This window comes from Canis lupus, chromosome 1 (genome assembly GCF_048164855.1).
Source record: "Canis lupus baileyi chromosome 1, mCanLup2.hap1, whole genome shotgun sequence".
Taxonomy (NCBI): domain Eukaryota; kingdom Metazoa; phylum Chordata; class Mammalia; order Carnivora; family Canidae; genus Canis; species Canis lupus.
In genome coordinates, this window is record NC_132838.1 from 21,121,697 (window position 1) to 21,139,737 (window position 18,041).

General features: G+C 39.5%; 1 protein-coding gene across 34 annotated transcripts in view; it reads left to right on the forward strand.

Moving 5' to 3' along the window:
• The window catches only part of TCF4 (transcription factor 4), a 361,238-nt gene that overhangs the window by 310,774 nt on the left and 32,423 nt on the right, over positions 1-18,041 (forward strand). For 28 of the 34 annotated variants that reach the window (XM_072822655.1, XM_072822688.1, XM_072822592.1 and 25 more), the window contains 4 exons: positions 3,895-4,027; positions 11,849-11,916; positions 13,041-13,119; positions 15,916-15,992. In XM_072822655.1, coding sequence (XP_072678756.1) covers positions 3,895-4,027; positions 11,849-11,916; positions 13,041-13,119; positions 15,916-15,992 — 357 coding nt within the window. The remainder of the gene's footprint in view (positions 1-3,894; positions 4,028-11,848; positions 11,917-13,040; positions 13,120-15,915; positions 15,993-18,041) is intronic. The other 6 variants (XM_072822673.1, XM_072822600.1, XM_072822626.1 and 3 more) reach the window with 1 other exon arrangement.

Genomic DNA, 18,041 nt, shown 5'->3' on the forward strand with positions numbered 1-18,041 from the left:
TTTCAAAAAAATGGTAAATGAATTAGGTCTCTGGTAATGTATCCTAATGAATTTTCTCACTGATAGGGAAACTGTTGGATTATTATTTCTAGTAATCATTGTAATTTCAGTATTAACCATTTGAAAATCTCTTGCTGCAATGCCTTTCAGAAATCTGACACTGATGGAGAATAATTTGGGTATGCAATAGGCAGTTAGGGTCCTTTCACTTGGAAATAGTGGTAGTTCCTCATTTTTGCCTGTAGCTTTTGGCCAGTCTCACACAGAATAAAGGAATAGTTTGGTTAGAAGAAGAGCATTTTCCTTGTATTAGAGACAAATTAGTATTGTCTCTAAAGGTACAATATTTTATTTTATTTTATTTTTTAAACATTTTTTTAAGATTTTATTTATTCATGAGAGACACAGAGAGAGAGAGAGAGAGGCAGAGACACAGGCAGAGGGAGAAGCAGGCTCCACGCAGGGAGCCTGACATGGGACTCGATCCCGGGTCTCCAGGATCACGCCCCGGGCTGAAGGCCGCGCTAAACGGCTGAGCCACCCGGGCTGCCCAAAAGGTACAATATTTTAGAAACATTATGGTCTTCATCGCTTTATCCTGTGTTGTCATAGAGTCTATAATTATAAAGCCTAAAACCTACACATTTCAGTAGCAACTGTCAAGTCACCAATTTTGCTTCTTTAAATCCCCCTTTACAGCTTCAGCTTCTACAACACAATCCCACAGCTAATCACTCTGATGTCACAGGTGTACACACAGAACTGCTCTGAAGAATGGAGTTTGTGGTTAAGCTTTGGAATGGGTTGTTGTAGAAGACTTAATGTTGGCAGAGTTCTGTTTAGAAGCAGGTAGCATCCCTGCCTGGCATGGTTTAGGCATGGTCTTTGCACCACACGTTGAAAATAGTCCTACGAGTCTGAAGTTTTAATATAAAAGAAGTCCTTTTCTTGTAACATAAACCCTTACCCCAGTGATTCTCAGCCAGGTGTGATGTTACCCCCTCAGGGAACATTTGGAAAAGTCCGGAGATGTTCTTGGATGTTACAGCTGGTAGGCCCTACTGGAATCCAGGGTATAGAAGCCAGGGATGCTGGTAAACACACTACAGTGCGTAGGAGAGCCCCCCACAGCAAAGAATCATCTGGCACAAAACTTTAATGGTGCCGAGGTTGTGAAATCTTGCCTGAGCCCAAAGCATGATTTTTTTTGTTGGTATGTGCCACCAATTGCTGTGTTTTCTAATCCTTGAATTATCAGCCCATAGGCTGATAAAAATATCACAAATAGAAACATTTTCAATACTCATTACTCTGTCAGTAGGCTGCAAATATGCTATAATTGGGCATCAGTAAAAAATAATTAAATAGTGGGCATGTAAAGCCGTTATATTTTCTCAAACTCCCCATTCCATGTGTAGCAAGCAGGGCAGGCAGTATCAGGACCCGGAGGAAGAGAGGCTGAGGAAATCTCTCATCATCGGTCCTAAATACTCTAAAAGAGACATACTTCACATACCAGTGATATTCTCTGGAGTGTATTTATTACATCTCTGAGTGACAGTAGTTTTCAAGATACTTTTCCTTATAAAATAATGTGGCTATAAATCTCATTAATTTCTTTCAGCATCATATTTTCTGTGAGTCTTTAAAAATGACATGGATTGCATTGGTTTCCCCATTAAAATTTTCGGGGAAGAACTTTTCTTGTCATTCTCTAAACTCAGTATTATCCCTCTGTCTATTAAACCCTGAATTACTGCTCATTTTGCACCATATTAAAAGTGTCTGGAAGTCCTCCTTGATGTGGAAATCTTTTTCCTGTTCCACCCTGTGATTATAGAGTCATATAAGTATTTTTCAAAATTCTTTTCCTCTGTTTTGGTGTTTGCATATCTGGGACTGATTTATATACAGTTTTTCTATTCTTCAGAAACTCAACACAGAATTAGCACTATGTAGAAATGAAGTTAAACCATCTCTTTCTTTCAGTTTCCTTCTATGTTCAGTTTCTCTTTCTCTACTTTATTATAGTGTTTAGCTGTCAAGCAGAAATCGTTGTTCTAAGTCTGGTGTCCCGTGGCTCATCCAGTCTTATGGATTAGCTGTAGTAGGGAATGGGCCCATTCTATCTTGTTGGGGAAAAAATTTGTGGACTGCTTGGAATTTTTTGGTCAAACACAGAGGTCCATGAAATTAAAAGGTTTGAAAGGCATTCTTGGGAAGTTGGAAAGATTTAAGGGTTTCATCTCAATTTTTTTCACTGAAGTTGACCTTTCAGTTGGACTATTTTGAGTGCATAGGGGTCATATTGGCAAAGGCATCCACCATGTCATTGGCAGAATGTAGGTTCATTTTCTAGACCGTTTAGTTCTCTCTCAATTAAGTAGTATTGCAATCCACTATTTATTAAACGCCGACCAATAGCCAGTGGTTCATTGAGGATATAGAATAATTATGTGTTCAGTACTCAGCCATAAGTTGTGGGATGCAGAAGTCTATGCTCTATTCCCTTCCCTTAAAGAGTTTACAGTATAGGTAGAAATGTCCTTGAAAGAGAAAGCAATGACAGGCAGCATATAATTGTTAAATGGCACAGCACAGAATGTGAGCACATTAGGGATTCAGAGAGAAGAGATTGTGCAAGGGTTGGAAGTAGGAAGGAATACTAAAGGAAGAAGTGGAACACAAGATGGGCCTCAGAATTAATACAGAAATACCAAGACACCAGGGTTTCACTCCTATGAATAAATGCCTGGGCTTTAAGCACCCCTGACTTTTAGCATCATATTCGATCTCTAATTTTAATCGAATCTCCACTAATGATCTAATAAAGATCCATAGTTGATTAATATATAGTACATGTAAGAAAAAATCAGTTTTAGCCAAAATAGTTTTACATGTCTGTAACACATTCAAATACCTATAAGAACAACTTTTTAAAGCTACTTTTTTATCTTGAGAATGAAAATAGCTCGATGTCTTTTGGTAAATAACTCTGTCCCCGTTAGTGATCTGTACATTCCCAAGCAGATGGATTGGTAGCAACTAATTTGCTATCTTACGGGCACTGTGATATATCCCAAGAAAAGCAATGTATTTGGACAACTTAGGATAATAATTTAACTCAAAGCCAAACCTTAAAACCAATGATTCTGTAAAAATGTTCTTTCTTCATAGTCAGGTATCTAGGAGATTGCTAATGAAGAGGACGCATAAAGAAAACTCAAATCAGCGCTTCTGAGTTCATTCATTCCACTGTAATTCAAAATAGTCGTTGATTTAAGGCTTCACATATTGATGCTTTAGAGAGATACTTAATCATTGTTACTTTTTAAGTTTTTCATTGACCATTCTGTTCATTCTAGAATTCAGAAAGGTGGCCCAGTTTTGTAGGAGGAGGATTTAAGACTGGCTGCTCTTTGCCATTTAGTGTCTGAAAGTCCAGGATAAAGTGTAATGTCAACCCCACAGGTCACAATATTGTTTTATTCATTGTATCATGGAATCTTTCTTACTTGATCAATAGTTCACACCAAAAAATTACAATAGAGATGGTCTTTTATATTGCTGACACCTCAGAGATACTTTTAAGCAATAATTGTTAGATTTAAAGATTGTGATCTTTTCTCACTGTCCTATATTGCCATTGTACTCTTCTGCATTTGATGCAAACCCAAACCAACTATGTGTCTTTGTATTTTATTATGTGAAAAATGAAAGCTGTCACATCTAAGCAAGATGTATTCTTGGATATTTCAAAATTCTAAAGGCTGTCTCCGTTGCAAAATGAAGAGTTCCAAAAGGAGTATTAGAAACCTAACCCACAAAATATTTCATGGTTGAATGTGGCCTCTTCTTTTTTTTTTTTTTTTTTTTTTTTGCTTTTTGCTGCAGAGCTATCCATCACACTCCTCAGCAGACATCAATTCCAGTCTTCCTCCGATGTCCACTTTCCACCGTAGTGGCACAAACCATTACAGCACCTCTTCCTGTACACCTCCTGCCAACGGGACAGACAGTATAATGGGTGAGTCATAGAAATGTCGATTCTGACCCGACCATCAAGGTCAGGGTTCAATAAGATAGGACCTCTTTTTTCTCTTCATAATTGAATAGCAATCAGGCAATGAATATTTGTCACATAACTGAATGAAAATACATGAACTAAAAAAAAAAAGAAAAGAAAATACATGAACTAACATATATTGTTAGTTCAATCTAAACAGATATAGTCATTGGCTTGTCTGTAATCACTTTTTTGGTCACAAGAAACTGATATTTGGCTACTTGGTGCATTGTGAGTTATTAGATGAAACGAAGGTTTAAATAGACCGAAACTACCTTGCTTCTCACACTCTCTGAGCAAAGTGAACTTTTATAAAACAAACCACTGAAGACTAGTCAGATAGGGGCAAGTTAGCTCAATAGTAGTTATTGACCACTTCCCAAATTCTAGTCACCGTTCTAAGCTCTTAACCATGACATACCAGAGCCTTCCAAAGACTAGTTCCTGTGAAATTCATGCGGGTTATTAATAACTAGATGGCTTCACCTGCCAGAGAATGTGGCATCATGGAATCCTTCAGAGGGGAAGAAGCATTTGGTTACTTCTTGCAGAGGCGATGCCTGGGCATCAGGGCCAGAAATGATTCACTGCCATTTCTCAAGCAGGTTTACTAATGAATTGAGGCCCAAGCAGAGTGCTGCTTCCCAGTGAACTAAACCATCATCCTCTGGTTTCTCATGATGTCCATTGTGATTCTCTCTCCAGACAGATGATTCCTCCCACCAGCACTCCCTCCTGGAGGGAGGAGCTAGGCAGGTGTCTGACTGCCCCCAGAGGAAAGAGTCCAGGCTGGGGAGGAGGGAGCCACCCTCTTCTGAATCTGCCTTTAACAACTTTGCTGTTCATAGGAATCACACAGCCTGATGTTCTGGGGTCTTGTTAAAACCTTAGACTTCACTGGTCGCCACTGTTCTGGTCCTAGCTCAAACTCACACCTTGCTTGGCCTCATGATTTCTTCCAGTGGGCCCCCGATGAGAAGAGAACATTAGCTGTATGTTTTAGAGAGAAGAATGTGTGACAATAATCCTACTGTTTATTCCCCTTAGCTCTCTGCAGTTTTTCATTTTCTTTAGAGAGTCCATAGGAGTTAGAAAAGTGGTGTGAATCACTTATGTGGGAGAGTTTTTGATGAAAGGGAAGAGATGTGCTTTGAAATGTTGCAAATATAATTCTGCCCAGATAATACACTCCCTGCTTATTCAGTAATGTATTTCACACTTGAGATGAGCCACCTCGCAGCCCTTCACTATCATGTCTCAGTAAGAAGCAAATTTACAAGAGTTTCCATTTTCATAACTTTTCATAACAAAGCATTTACAAATGTGTTGCATCAGTTTGACCTTGGAGAGGAGTGGACAGAGGTCACATGGGGAAGTTGGGTTGGCTATCAATGCAGTTTTGGCAGATTTGAAAAACAAGAAGAAAGAAAGAAGTGCAGAACTGAAAGGGTGAGAAAAGCATATTTCACTTCAATGTGGTTTGACAAATGGAAAGCCCCTTTCTGCAGTCATGAGGTCTCGTTATAAAGAAGGATGACCGGTCATTCATCCTCTTACACGGCAGATTTCCTGTCTACTTGTGGTTTGAGTAATTTTCTTTTTTAGGAAGGTATAAAGGTGGAGCAAAAGCTCGAGTTGAGGAAAACATGCTTGGGCATTGTTTGAAAAAAATTTTTGTTGATTGGCCTACAAAACAGTCTTTCTGGGAGAGAGGTACCCCAACTTGGGAAGAAAGAGATATTTTGAAATGGAATAATCATTCTCTACGAGCTGTGGTTAGGATGCCCACAAGTCTCAGTGGGAATGAGATTTGCTTTATTTAAGATAGTTGACTCAGCCTGTGGATGAACAGGAATGTCTGCTGTCCTTCTTCATTTGGTCTGGGCGGCAAGGGAGCAGTAGGTGACTTCTGCACGCTAACAGGCTCAACCACACACTAAAGACGGAGTGAACTTGTTATATACACCACAGGGCCCTGTTTTAAAGAGGAGGGAGGGTCTCAACAATAATAAAAGAGCCATAATTTTAAAGGGGAAAGTATGAGATTTCTGGAACCCAGAAAAGGGTTTTTAAGAATAACTTTATTACATAAATTAGCCCATGATCATGAGTATACTTGTCAAAATCTATTAGCAGAATGTGAGAAAGATTTATAATCTTCTCAGGAAACAAGTGTACATGGTAATTCAGTTTTTTGGAGGAACAGACCTTTATTAACTTGCATAAATGCAGTTAGACTTTAGGATTTTGTTAAGGGAGAATATTCTGGAATGTTCTTTCTTAAAATAATACGTCCTCCAATTCCTTACATTGAAATACAGAGGAAAATTTAAATATGATAATAAGCTCTAATATTGCACGGTGTCGAGTAGCTCGTGTTTATTTCCACTTCAATTTTCTTAGGCTTTGGATCGATTTTTAGAGTGTGGTAGAAGTCAGGAATGGCCGCATGTCTGTATAACAAGAAGAGAAGATTTCCCTTCTGATGTTAGTGATACTTCCCTAACAAACAGTATGGATTAATAGGATACATCTGTAGACTTTTGAAAATATTTGGCATATACTCACTCATTCTGAAATGCAGGAAATAAAGAAATATTACATTGCCTCTATCTCAAAGAACAAACAGAGCTAATTAAATAATTGGTAAATAGGGAACACATAGCCTGACACATGTTTGAGATTACACACATGATTCTGTAGAAAATGACTGTAAGCACTACTAATGCTGTAAGAATGGGGTTCAAGCACTAACACATGGACATCACATTTTTAAGTTTTCTTGGTGAAAAAGTGCAAGGCAGTGCAATCTTTTCATAAGTTGCATTGATGTCTTAGGAAGCTGCTTTTTTCAGTTCAGGAGGAGATCATTACCCCACCTCTGAGCTTCCTGTTATAATGTGTCCTCCTGGCAGTCGGTGAATATCCTGAACTGATCATAGAATGACAAAATGCACATGGAGTGAGATGCAAGCTTAGAACCATCAGAAGGGGACCCCCTGGAATCAGCTCCCTTGCCCCCATTCTGACCTGTGCATTTCAAAGATGGCAGATGCTCACCGAGGCGTTGGATGACTTGTTTGGGCGGAGTGATGACTGTTTTTTGTTTTGTTTGCTTTTGCTCTTTAATGCCCAATACCATTTTTTGAGAAATGCTTAAGAAGGACAAACTCATCCACGGATTTTCAAAAGAAGTGTAATTTATTTTACTTGGGGCATAGAGTCCACTATTTTCCTCTGAAGCCTTGCCAGCAAACTCTGGAGGTTGCATTCGACAGTTCTGAATTGGAAGGGCCTAGTAAGCTCCCTGGAATTCTCTGAATATAATGCATGGAACACAACATGGATTCTCACTAGTTCAGCAGGTATAGTACCCAGTTAAAGAGAAGAGCTAAATCCAGGGGCTTCCAAATTACCACCATCAGAGCCTTTGAACTATATTCCTAAAACCCTTTCAGTGCAGTACTCCTGGCCATATATCAGAAGCTGTCCAGGCCAGGACCTCTACATGCCAGCATGCACGCAGAGGAGGAAGTGTAGTGAGTGACTAGATGCCAGCTTATAGAGGATGGAAATATCTGGAGGATGCAGCCATATATATTTTGCTATCTACATATTTCCTTCTTACCTATAACGTCAATATGTCTTCTGGGCCAAAAGGCTTGAGAACACTGCCTCGCCTGGCACAGTCCCCTGATATTACTCAAGGACAAGAGTGCTCCAGTTCCCCATGGGAGATACCATTTGTATACGTTCCCAGGGTGTGACCTCTGGTTGTTTGGGACTACACACTCTCCCTTCCTCTCGGAGGGAATTGGGCATAAAACTAACATAATGGTTATAATAACTATTATTGTTCCATTAGTCTTTAACTGGCCTGCTTCCTAATGCATGGTACTTCCCATGTTTTTAAACCTCAAAGCAAACAGTGTTGAGGGAACAGACTACCAAGATTGATTTAGTGCAACATATGCTAAAGATTACCCTGGAATATCTATCTGGTTCCTGAATTAATCTGGCTTACAACTTTCACTTCTAATGACATGTTTGTATGACATGATGCATTTTAGTATGTGGCTTTTCTAGTAGAAACATTATGTCCATTTCCCCCTGAGGACTTGGTTTCACAGTAATTTTATTATTAGAGTAGTCACATAATATTCACTTTGTCTTTTCTAAGAATCTTGAGCCTTCAAATACAGTTGGGTGATGAACAGGCACAGAGTGTAAGAGTAATATGGATTTTATCCAGCAGTGACATGGTATCTTAGTTACAAAGACCACCAACGGAGAACAATAAACCAGTTTGATTTAAGTCTTCTCATCCATTTCCTGCACATGGTCATGGGACCCAACTCCCCCCTTTGAATTCCTAGGAATCCCTCCTGCTAAAAATTAGTACATTGTAGCCTATTTTTGAGTCTTTATTCTAAAATTGTGTGTAGTAGGGGTGCTGGAGATACTCCTCCTTTTCTCATCTTTATAGACATGAACTCCATGGTTCATTTTAGAACCATTTTGCTATTTCTAATAGTTTAATAACACGAGGGTCACTTGGACACAGTTCAAAAACCCTTAAATTTTAAAGCAGTCATCAACTCTCAGACAAATACAGTATGCATTGTACTTCTTATTCCTTTTATATCTTCACAACATTCCCAGCCTGAGGTTATGGGGGTGCATAAAGGGATAACACATTTTCCAAATTCTGATTTTCAGTAGCCAGTCCCCAGACACCACTCATCCTGGTGTTTTGATGAGGGTGTGTTCTAATAGGAATTGCTGTTTGCAGAAAGCTGAGAGTGAGACCAAGGGTGGTCCCACATGAAACCGAAGATACAGACCCTTCTTTCTGCTCCATCTTCTAGCCAGCAGCCGCACCTGTGTTCAAGCCATCTGAATAATGCTTAAGGGGCTGGCAGTCTCAAATCCTCCTACAAAATTGCAGTTCCTTTTAATAACTGCTCATCTTGTATTCATATTTACCTTACCGCTTTAGAGACTGATTTTGTGTGTGTGTGTGTGTGTGTGTGTGTGTGTGTGTGTTTTCTTGAGCACGAGAAATTGATGAGAGCTAAAATAACAAGAAATCGGTCCAGTCTTTACTTAGTAGGCACAGTACTTTTTATTACTATTCCTATTATACGTGAGCATTTTGGCAGTTTCTAATAATATGAATTGACAAAAACTAGAATAGTAAGTCGAGTCCTATCACTTGAAAGCCATAATGTGGACCCGATGAGCACAAAGTTTGATTAGAAGTGTGTTTTGCCAAACATGACCCATTACTACTCAGGCTAAAAAAAAAAAAACTTATGCCATTTGAGAATTTCGGTTCGCTTTCTGATTATTTATGCCTTTTGACATAGCAGTCCCACAAAAAAAGAAACCTTTAAGAGAAGGACCCATGTCGCTTTACGTGTTTAGGGGCTCGGAAATGTGTCTTCTCCAACATTTCCTGGAACAGAACAAAAGGCATTCCAACTGAAAGGGCAGATTGGCCCCAGTAAACTGCTTTGAAATTTAAACCCTTGGGTTTGGCCTTCCAGCTGCTGCAAGGTAGAATGGCTTCATGTGAAAAAATAGTCTGTTCTTATCAGTGGCTTCCATGAGTAGCCTTTGGAGTTTTCTGAAACATTCTCATGACAACATGAGGTAAGAAGTCGATTCTAGTTTTTATTCTACTTCCTGAGTCCCAGTATCTCCCTCTATAAGAACAGGCACTAATAGAAAGTTTAGTTGGCAAGGTGTAGTACAAAAGTAATCATAACGCTCTTATCTTGTCTCTCCTAAAGTGTGATTTTATGCTATGCATATAATTTATTTTTTAAATGTCCCTAAAATCTTTCTGTTGGTTTTTATGAAAATAAATTTCGAAAAATTCGTCATCCTCATGTTAAAGTTGTTCAAAGGAAGATTTAATCTTTTGAAAGCCACTACTGTAGCAAATTTTCTCTAATTGAAGCACTGTCTTGTCTTGTTTGCTTTAGGTTTTTTGTTAGAGAATATAATATTTTTTCCGGCATGGTTCTGAAATTCCATTTCACAAAGATCTGTTTTCTAATCAAGCAGCTCACAAATTTGTTTGACAAATCTAATTTTTAGGTATCTGTGATAATATCGCTTCTAGGGGAAAAAGAAATGTGTCTAATTGCCCCCAAATACCATCGTAGTACGTGCTGAAGAAAATGTTAGTGTTCTCTGTATTTTCTCTTTAGAATTTTTCTTTCATTTTTAAAGAACTCTTCAATGCAGAAATTTTCATTTTCACACGGGATATATTTTCAGCTATCTCTTATATTTAAGTATTTTTAAGATTAGTGGCACCTGTGAGTTCCAGCTAGCTCAATTGTGTGTCTGACCCTCATTTCAAAGATGCACTTATACGTATCATCCTTAGTACTAATAAACCGATATACTTTTAGTATTATGAACTTGTGATATAAAAAAGAATAGTTTTTTCAGAGGGTGGTTGTGTTCCTTTTATCACATACCAGTTTTCTTTCAGTTTTAGTAATTAACAAATGAATATGGCCATGTATGGGTTTTGTTAACCAAATAAAGCACACCTCAAAAGATTATTGAACTGACATACCCATCATATAAATATATAAAAATAGCAAACATAATTTAACCATACTAAGCAGAGGTCAGGAGAATGAAATTATAACCTAGAGAAGCAGAGAATTCAACCTCTTGACATCTGACCCCACTACTCCATTTTATAGACCTAGAAGCAGATGACATATTTGTCAGCAAGTGTGCTTCCTAGGATCAAAGATAGGGCTGGAAATTTTTTTTTTAATTATGTTGTGTGCAACAAAGTTCTCCTTTTAATTAGTTGCCTTAAGATTTCCTTTCCTTATTTCACAAAATAGTGAAAGATGCCTCCATGGAGTTTAATAGGTTTTATTTAACTACTAGGTTTATTTGCTGATGTTCAGGCCTTAATCAATGTCACATGCCAAATGTTCTTAGAGGTTGTATTAATACTGTTCAACAGAGCTGACTTTGAATTCCAGACTTCGAATGCCAAAAACTACAGCGTAGAGTAGCAGGCCTCCATTCATCTATTTTGTAGTTAAAAATACCACCGTTTGGGATGACACAGATCACTGGTGAATACATAGACTCATTTTATCTCTGGAATTGGAAATCATGTTGATTTCTGGTAGCGTAGCAGTTCAGATTTTTTTTTTTTTTTTTAATGTGAACACTGACTTGAGTATGTGGAGAATACGGGGAACTTAAAATATTAAAAGTATCTTCTCTCCCAGGAAGCCAGACATCATAGGCTTTCTGTTTTATTTTGCCGAGAGGAGCACCTCGCTTTGCTATGTATCAAATTTTTGAAAAGATGGAAAGCAGGCATAAATTACTTGAGAAGACGATTCAGTTGACCCTCTGAGATAGAAAAGACGAACTTTGAGGACTTGGGAGGCCTGAACGTACTGCACACTTCTTAGCGGTGAACCTCGTGTGCCTTCACGCTTGCTGCCCACCATCCTCCACTAACTACTCGTGGGCAAGAAGAGGGCAAGCACTGGCAACTGAAACGCTTCATCTTTAAACCAAGGTGTCAGGTTTATATTTTATCTGCAAAAAAAGTAACATGAATATATTTGACATCTACCTCAGCAAACAAATTAATGCTAATTAAAGATTAATGTGTTGTAATTAGCATTAAAAATGCAATTAAATTGTGAGTAAATGGACCAGGAATAGAAAATTGTTAGACGTCTCACTGCCTGGTTTTTCATATTCTGCCTTTTGTTTTTGCAGCAAATAGAGGAAGCGGGGCAGCAGGCAGCTCCCAGACTGGAGATGCTCTGGGGAAAGCACTTGCTTCGGTGAGGAAATATTGACTTTGGACTTCATATGTACCATTGTGGAAGGGTGAACTTTAATCAGAGGTGGACATTTGGAATTGGAGAAAATGAATGGCAAATCGCTTTGATTTCTGGAAATGCTAGCTTTCTCGCAGAATGATTACTGAAAAAATTTGAGGAGGGTGCTCTGACGCTTCCAGGGAATGGCTGAGCTTTCCAGCTGGGGTCCCCACAGTGGCGCCAAGCAGTCCTCAGTTATGGCTTAGTGGATATTGTCAGGGCCTTTTGGTGCATAGATTTTCTACCTTGATTTCTTATTTTTCTCTAAAATCATATGGTGCTCATTGACCAGCTAAGACTGACTTTGCAGGGGGTGCAATTCTAAGACACTTTGGGAAAGGCACTTGGGAGAAAAAACAAAAATGACCATACCTGAGGTCTGTGAAAAATTGTCACATAATTGGCACCCGGGGACTCCGTTTCTTTGTCCACTGCCGGGAGGCTAGAATTTATCATTTCTTGCATGTTCACTAGTGACGAAGTAGCACACTCCATTTGTGTGAGGGTGAATGCCCGGGATTCTCTTCAAAAGCTAGACAGGATTATTTACAATCGTAAACGGAGATTTGTTACTCTAACATTTTGTCTCCTCGGTTGGTTTCTCCTTCCCGTTGGGAGCATAAAATAAGTTTGAGTTAGCATTGTGGCCTGAGTAGAAGTTTATACTTAATCTGGGCATCTAAAGCCTTGACCTTAAATGCCTTAATGATGGTGAAGAAGGAATTGGACAAAGATCGTAGAGATGATGTTGTCTAACCTGTTTGATGGAGGAAGAAACGGGGGCTTAGGGTCTTCATGTGGCTTGCTCATGGCCGCGGCATGGTAGGATATGGGAGAGAAAGGAGTACGGACCCTGGTCCAGTATACTCCCCACCACCTTACATGAGCTCAGAATTCTTATTTTGAAAAACTAAAGAAATTGTTAATTTTTTCGTTTTAGAATATTAGGACTAGAGTCAATTGTTACATGTATTTTATGACTTGCAACTTTTAGATGAACTGCAACGACACTTTGTCATTTAAAAATTGTTGATTCTTTATTCCTAATAAATGAGGGTGTTTTTTTTTCTCCCCGCTGTTTTAAGATCTATTCTCCAGATCACACTAACAACAGCTTTTCATCAAACCCTTCAACTCCTGTTGGCTCTCCTCCTTCTCTCTCAGGTACTGTACCTAAATCCAACCCCATCATGGTACCAGTTTATGAGAATGATTTCCCTCTTGTACTTCCTGATCTGGCAGGTGGAAACTTCCTCCCTCTAAAAGCTTAAAACATAACATTTCCAAACAGAAAAATGGAAAGGTTTGTCTTTTCCACTGCCATATGAAAGTATAGCCATTTACATCCAAAATTCTTCTTAGAAATTAGATGTTTGTAGAATACATAGGCATATGGAAAACTTCTTAAACTTTTCTTAACTCTGTAGAAAATAGTCAACAGAATAATATATTCTAATAAGACACCAAAGATGAGAAACCCCAGTTAATACAATCAGGAATATGAATATAAATTTTATTTTTTTTTAATTTTTTTAACAGGAATTTTTTTTTTAATTTATGATAGTCACACACACACAGAGAGAGAGAGAGAGAGAGGGGCAGAGACACAGGCAGAGGGAGAAGCAGGCTCCATGCACCGGGAGCCCGATGTGGGATTCGATCCCGGGTCTCCAGGATCGCGCCCTGGGCCAAAGGCAGGCGCTAAACCACTGCGCCACCCAGGGATCCCTGAATATAAATTTTATAGTCATCAAATATAGACTGTACAAAAAGGATCATTTCCCCCAGAAATTTTAGACTTTCTGCATTTCCTTCTTAAAGTCCACCTCGCTGACATGATTGAGGAGACTATAATTTTGTAAATAAATTGAGAAGTAAGAGTGTGGAGTAAAATGGGATATTTGCCTTTAAAATATAACAAATTAGAATGACTTCAAATATGGCTTCAAATAGTAAAACTGTAAGTTGTTGAATTATGTGAGTAAAATGTTTCACTTTTCAGAGGTCCATTTAAGAGGCGCATTGCCCTTCTAGTATAAATGCTTCCAGAAGGCCCTATCTGGTGCATGTCTCTGTTCTTGGGAAAGAGGACAGGTGGTTTCTAAAAAAGAAACGAATTGCATCTGTACCTGATTGAAACCTGACCTTACTGTAATTTACAGGGGAGTCGCTTGCCTAAAGGCTGCTGCCTCGATCTCTCTGTTATTCCCTGCGTGCACCATTCACATGGCCCATCATAAACTGGGTTCCCTGGTAGAGAGTAGGAGGTTTTGGACTGCACGAAGCTTTCACAGGCGATGGCCATGGCTTAGGTGGGATGGAATCTCAGGCTTTTCTGAGCCTCTGTTGACATGGGGTGGAGGATGTCACAGAATAGAGAAGGGTGGCTGAACCGTCAAGTCCACAGGGACCAATGGGCAGATCTGAAACTGAAAGGACACAGAGATGATACTGAGAGGATCATGGAACAGCCATGCAACATCCCCTTGACAGAAAAAGAACAGAAAGTTCAGGATTATTACATACTCCTTGGCCAGTCTTCGTGCAGTTAGGCTCTGGAAAATGATCACCAGTGTCAATGTCCAGAGCCAGAGAGAGACAGAGATAGCGTCGAGCCCAGTGAGGCAAGTGGTGTGGGAGACTGAGCCGGGAGAGTTCCAAGTTCCCCATTGCAAACAAAGCAGCTCTAATTTCATCTGTCTTATAATTGGGGGGTGGGGGGGGATTGGGAGCATAATAAAGTTTGAGAACAGCTGTTTTAGTCTGGTGCTCTGATGTTACAGATGAGCGTACTGAGGCCCAGGAAGGGTACCACAAAGGTACATGAGGCTGCATGAGTGACAGTAGCAGAGCTCGGGCCAGAATCCAGTGCTCGCCATCCTGCCACTCCACCTCTAGGTTAATGATGGGAGAAGACAGTTATGATGCATACATCATTCCAGAAAATGTCACCAACACCCAAAACCTGAGCAGCATGCTCTGTGTGGAAGACACAGAAACAGGCCACTTTTGGGGTCCTGCTAATGTACCACAAAAGACCACATATTAAGAAGAGAGAACTTTAAGAAGACGTAAATAGAGGGACAAATTGCTATTTGCACACTGGAAATAGCTGGTTCTGTCCATATCCTATCACTAAAAGTAATTGAACAAAATATCCTACTTTTATTTAGCATAAAAATACACATACATGCACACCCAGAAATGACGGGAAGCAAGGATTTTTTTTTAGATGCTAACCATGCCAGGGCATGAGATTACAGTGAGACCATACAATTTTTTCCTCTTTCTTGAATTATTTCTTAGTTTCCACATAGAGTATGCTTTATTTTATATGTAAAAGTGGCTTTTGTTTCGTAGGTTAGACATGTAATATAGATTGTAGCAGGAATCCAGTTTAACGGATCCCAAAATAATTCTTTTCTTCAGAAGAAACTACTTACTTATTATTGTTGTTATATTGAGTTTTTAAATTTCCTGTTTAGTGGATCACTGCCAACTAATCTTATTCCCTCAAAAAGTTTGGAAGGCTTATCCCTTCTTAAAGGTCATTTTGAAAACAAGTAGCAATGCCGTCCTTCATTGTGAGAGAATTTTGGTTCTCTCTGCAAACTGGCCTTGCACAAAGATATGATGGAATCCCCCTTTGCATTCTTAGAAGTGCCTTGACTACATAGTGATCTCTTTTCTGCAGTAGGAACCCTTCTCTAGCTAAAATTCAGAACCTATTAAATGTTCCCTTTTAGGAGGAAGCCTGAGAGAATTCTGAGTCCCCGTCAAGTTTGAAATTGAAAATGTTTCTTCCTAGTCCCAGAATTCTTGTATGGGAGGTTTACATGTATTTATCTTAATTTTCCAAAGGAAAATCAGCATTGCTATTTCTAAAAGAACTGTTTAAAATATCTGCGAGATTGTTTTCAGATCATATAGATTTCATTGGAATCTCCATTTTAATACCAGCAGGCACAGCTGTTTGGTCTAGAAACGGAGGACAGGCCTCATCATCTCCTAATTATGAAGGACCCTTACACTCTTTGGTAAGCCTCATCCGCTAATCTCCCCTCTAGCCATTTTGTGACCGTGTTCTTCTTTTTTGCACCTAGTTACACTTTCCAAGATGCTTATCTCACTAACAGAAACTTCAGATTGGTGTTTAGCGCACAAGTTTGTTAGAGTCAGAGCTATTAGACTCTATTTGTTCCTGTTTGTAGATTATACCCCAGACACTACTACACTGTAAAGCCCCAGGGCTCCAAATACCTAGGACCAGGTAAGAGATTAAAAATCCTGGAAAGATAGCAGCATCCGTCCCATCTTTGGGAAGGATCCCTGGCAATGAGTTAATGATTTCCTGATACGAGAGTGCTGGAGTTCCAGCCAAGCTGCGTGGCTGGAACACTTGAAGATTCAATATACCTCTGCTTTTCTTTCTAGAGGGGCAGGCTTATAGGAGTTCTCCTCTTGACCTCTGAATACGAAGCCTACTATCTGTTTCCCCATTCACTCTGGTTCTTCTAGAACTCTAGTAACATCACTAAATGTCTGCTCTTCCAGGAGCCAGTAGCTGAAATTTTCCATGGGTTTAATTAATATTATAAACGCTCTCGTGATGATTCAGTGTCTGACACTCTAGGCTTTGTCAACTCATGGTAGATGTGGCTGGCAATGTGCATGAAATCACGCCACTCTGAGCCGCCTTTGGTCCGGGTATGAATCAGACGGGGAGAAGTAGCAACAAGGAACTCTTAAGTCCTTCAGGGGTGGGTTTCCCTCTTTTCATCCATATTTTGAGATAGAACATGGAAGAGACCTTGACTCATCCATCTATCTAACTGAATGACTTGTCAGCAGCTCAGAATTTCCTTTCTTCCCTTTTGGTGGCTTACTGTTTAAATTAAGGAAAATCTAAAAATGGATGTACAAAAGTAGGTGTCTCCCTTGGTTGTGGTCTTCCTTGGCATAGTGTGGGATCATCCAGCTATGCATTTGAGCCATTAAAGGCAACCAGAGGGTAAGACAACGTATACACTAGCTGCCTTGTCTACGTTAACTAAGTAATCCGCAGCCCACACCCATGTAATCCACAGTTGTCCTAAGTGTTTACCTGCATCAATTATTCTCTGCAACCCATGTATCAAAACTAGGTCGTGTCCCACTATAGAACCGTACAGACTCGGTTCATAGTTATGAACTAGAGCTTCAGTTCTCTGAATACTCAGCGCTCACAAGGGGACTCACAAACAGAAACTGCTCTCTCCACCAGGAAGCTGTGAGCCAGAAGGGGTGATAGGCACACACATTACTTCTTTTCAGTGCTCACATTCACACTTGGAAGTGTGTATTATTCCCATTTCTATAAATTATGATGTATAGACTCGAGGAAGTTTCGCACCTTTTCAAAGATTGCATCAGTAACAGCTAGGAGCTTAGGGGAGACCCCCTAACAACAAAGCCCACCAAATCAGAACGTTTTCTATACTGTAGACTTGACCGTATTAGGCACACATTCCTTTTGTCGGTATAGAATAATTAGAAATGTTTTTTTCTCATGCAGTAGAGCTCATACATCTGCTTGCACAGCCCGTTGGAAATCGAAGGAGGTTGTAGCATGATCTAGTACAGAGAGGCACTAGATCTGAAGTCCAGAGACTTCGATTCAACCCTAACTGTACCATTTCCTGGCGCTGTGACACTGAGTAACTAATACTTCCTTTCTTTGAGCCTGATTTGCACATCTATATGGTAGGGATATATAATATCTTCCCTGCTTGCCTTACACATGGAGAATGAAGAGCCAGTGAAATAGCATGTTTTAAAATGCACACGGCAGAGGGGTATGCAGATGTTTACTGGCTGTCATGGGTCATACTGAAAAAAGTGAATACACACCTATGTGTGCTTTTTCTTCACCAAAAACTATGGTCTAGGCCTTCTCTAGTTGAAGAAAACTGGATCCCACTGGCAGGAATGAAAAAAAAAAAAGTTCAGGTGGTTTTGAATTGTATAATTTAATTACATAAGGTAGTGAATTTTATACAGAGCAAGGGCTTTGGAATCAACTAGAGGGCCCTGGTGAACAATTAATT